This window comes from Penaeus monodon, chromosome 25, assembly GCF_015228065.2.
Source record: "Penaeus monodon isolate SGIC_2016 chromosome 25, NSTDA_Pmon_1, whole genome shotgun sequence".
Lineage (NCBI taxonomy): Eukaryota > Metazoa > Arthropoda > Malacostraca > Decapoda > Penaeidae > Penaeus > Penaeus monodon.
In genome coordinates, this window is record NC_051410.1 from 12,752,173 (window position 1) to 12,753,483 (window position 1,311).

General features: G+C 48.4%; 1 protein-coding gene across 1 annotated transcript in view; it reads right to left on the reverse strand.

Annotated features, from left to right (window-relative positions):
* The window catches only part of LOC119589049, a 43,862-nt gene extending 43,111 nt beyond the window's left edge, over nt 1-751 (reverse strand). Inside the window, exon 1 of the mRNA XM_037937625.1 lies at nt 528-751. Within this exon, the coding sequence (XP_037793553.1) occupies nt 528-710 (183 nt within the window). The 5' untranslated portion in view covers nt 711-751. The remainder of the gene's footprint in view (nt 1-527) is intronic.
* Nucleotides 752-1,311: the final 560 nt, after the last annotated feature.

Consider the following 1,311-nt stretch of genomic DNA (forward strand, 5'->3'; position numbering starts at 1 on the left):
TATCATCCTTATGTGTGAATTATTATCACCAGTCGGCCGAGTGCCTACGGAGCGGACTTTCTCATTAATAAGAGAGGCTGTCGTCCTGCGTAAAAGATGCTTAATATGGTCGGCGTTTTATCTCGTTTTCAATTTTTTAAAGGAAAATTGTTACATCTTCAAAGTGTATTTTTTTTCGTGATTAAGATGAAGGAGAAAGGGGTGGAGGAGGTGGGAGAAGAGAAAATGTAATAAGAATGAAGTAGAAGGAAAGAAAAGGGAAGAAAAAGGCGAGTGGAAAGAAAAATGGCGAATGAAGAATAGGAAAGAGAATAAGAAGGAAGAAACGGGAAGTAGAAAGAAGAAGAAACGAATAAGAAAGGAGACGATAATGAAAAAGAAGAAGAAAAGAAAAGTAGAAAGAAGAAAAAAAATAATAGAAAGAACAAAAGAAAGAATCAGAACGAGAGGAGAGGAAAGAATGAGAAGAAGAGCCCAAGAGCGAAGGAAACCCCACGCAGGAGGTCGACAACCCCAGCGCTACTCACGTCGACGTTGACGCCCGCGACGGGGTTGTCCTCGACGCAGCGGTCCTCGGGGCTCTGCATCGACGAAGGCATGTGGCGGTAGAACTCCCTGTCGTCCTTGTACCACTTGAAGGAGTAGAAGGACGACCCACCCTCCACCTCGTAGTCGCAGCGGAGGTGGATCTCGTCCCCCTCGAGCGCCATCGCCGGCACGAGGAGGCTGGTGATCTTGACCCCGACGGCGCGACCTGCAGGCGGAGACGCACGTGGGTCAGAGGGCGGTGGCTGGGGGAGAGCAGGGCCGGGGCGGGGGGGAAGAATAGGAGGAGAGGAAGGAAGGGAATAGGGGGAGAGGAAGGAAGGGAATAGGGGAAAGGAAGGAGGGGGAAGGAAGGAGGGAATAGGGGGAAGGGAACAGGGAGAAAGGAAGGAGGGATAAATGAAAAGACGGGGGGAGAAAACTACAGGGAAAGTAAGGAAGAGGATAAGGCGAAAGGAAGGGTGGAGGAAGGGGCTAGGGGAGAGAACGGTAAGAGGGAAAGGGAAATGCGAGGTAAGTAAATCTTAGGAAGAAGGAGGAAAAGGAAAGAAAGAAAGTCCTGAAGGTTCAAGATAGTGGGCTGTGAGACTAATGTCGAAATCGGTCGTCTGAATATCTTATCTGTCCACGCGGTATTGAGGGTAGCATGAGCAAGAAATAATGAAGGCTGGAGAGAATTTGTGATACAGAATCGGACAGAAAATAATGAACAGGAAAAGACTACGCGTTTCGCCTTTTCCCCTTTGGATTTACTTCATTGACAGT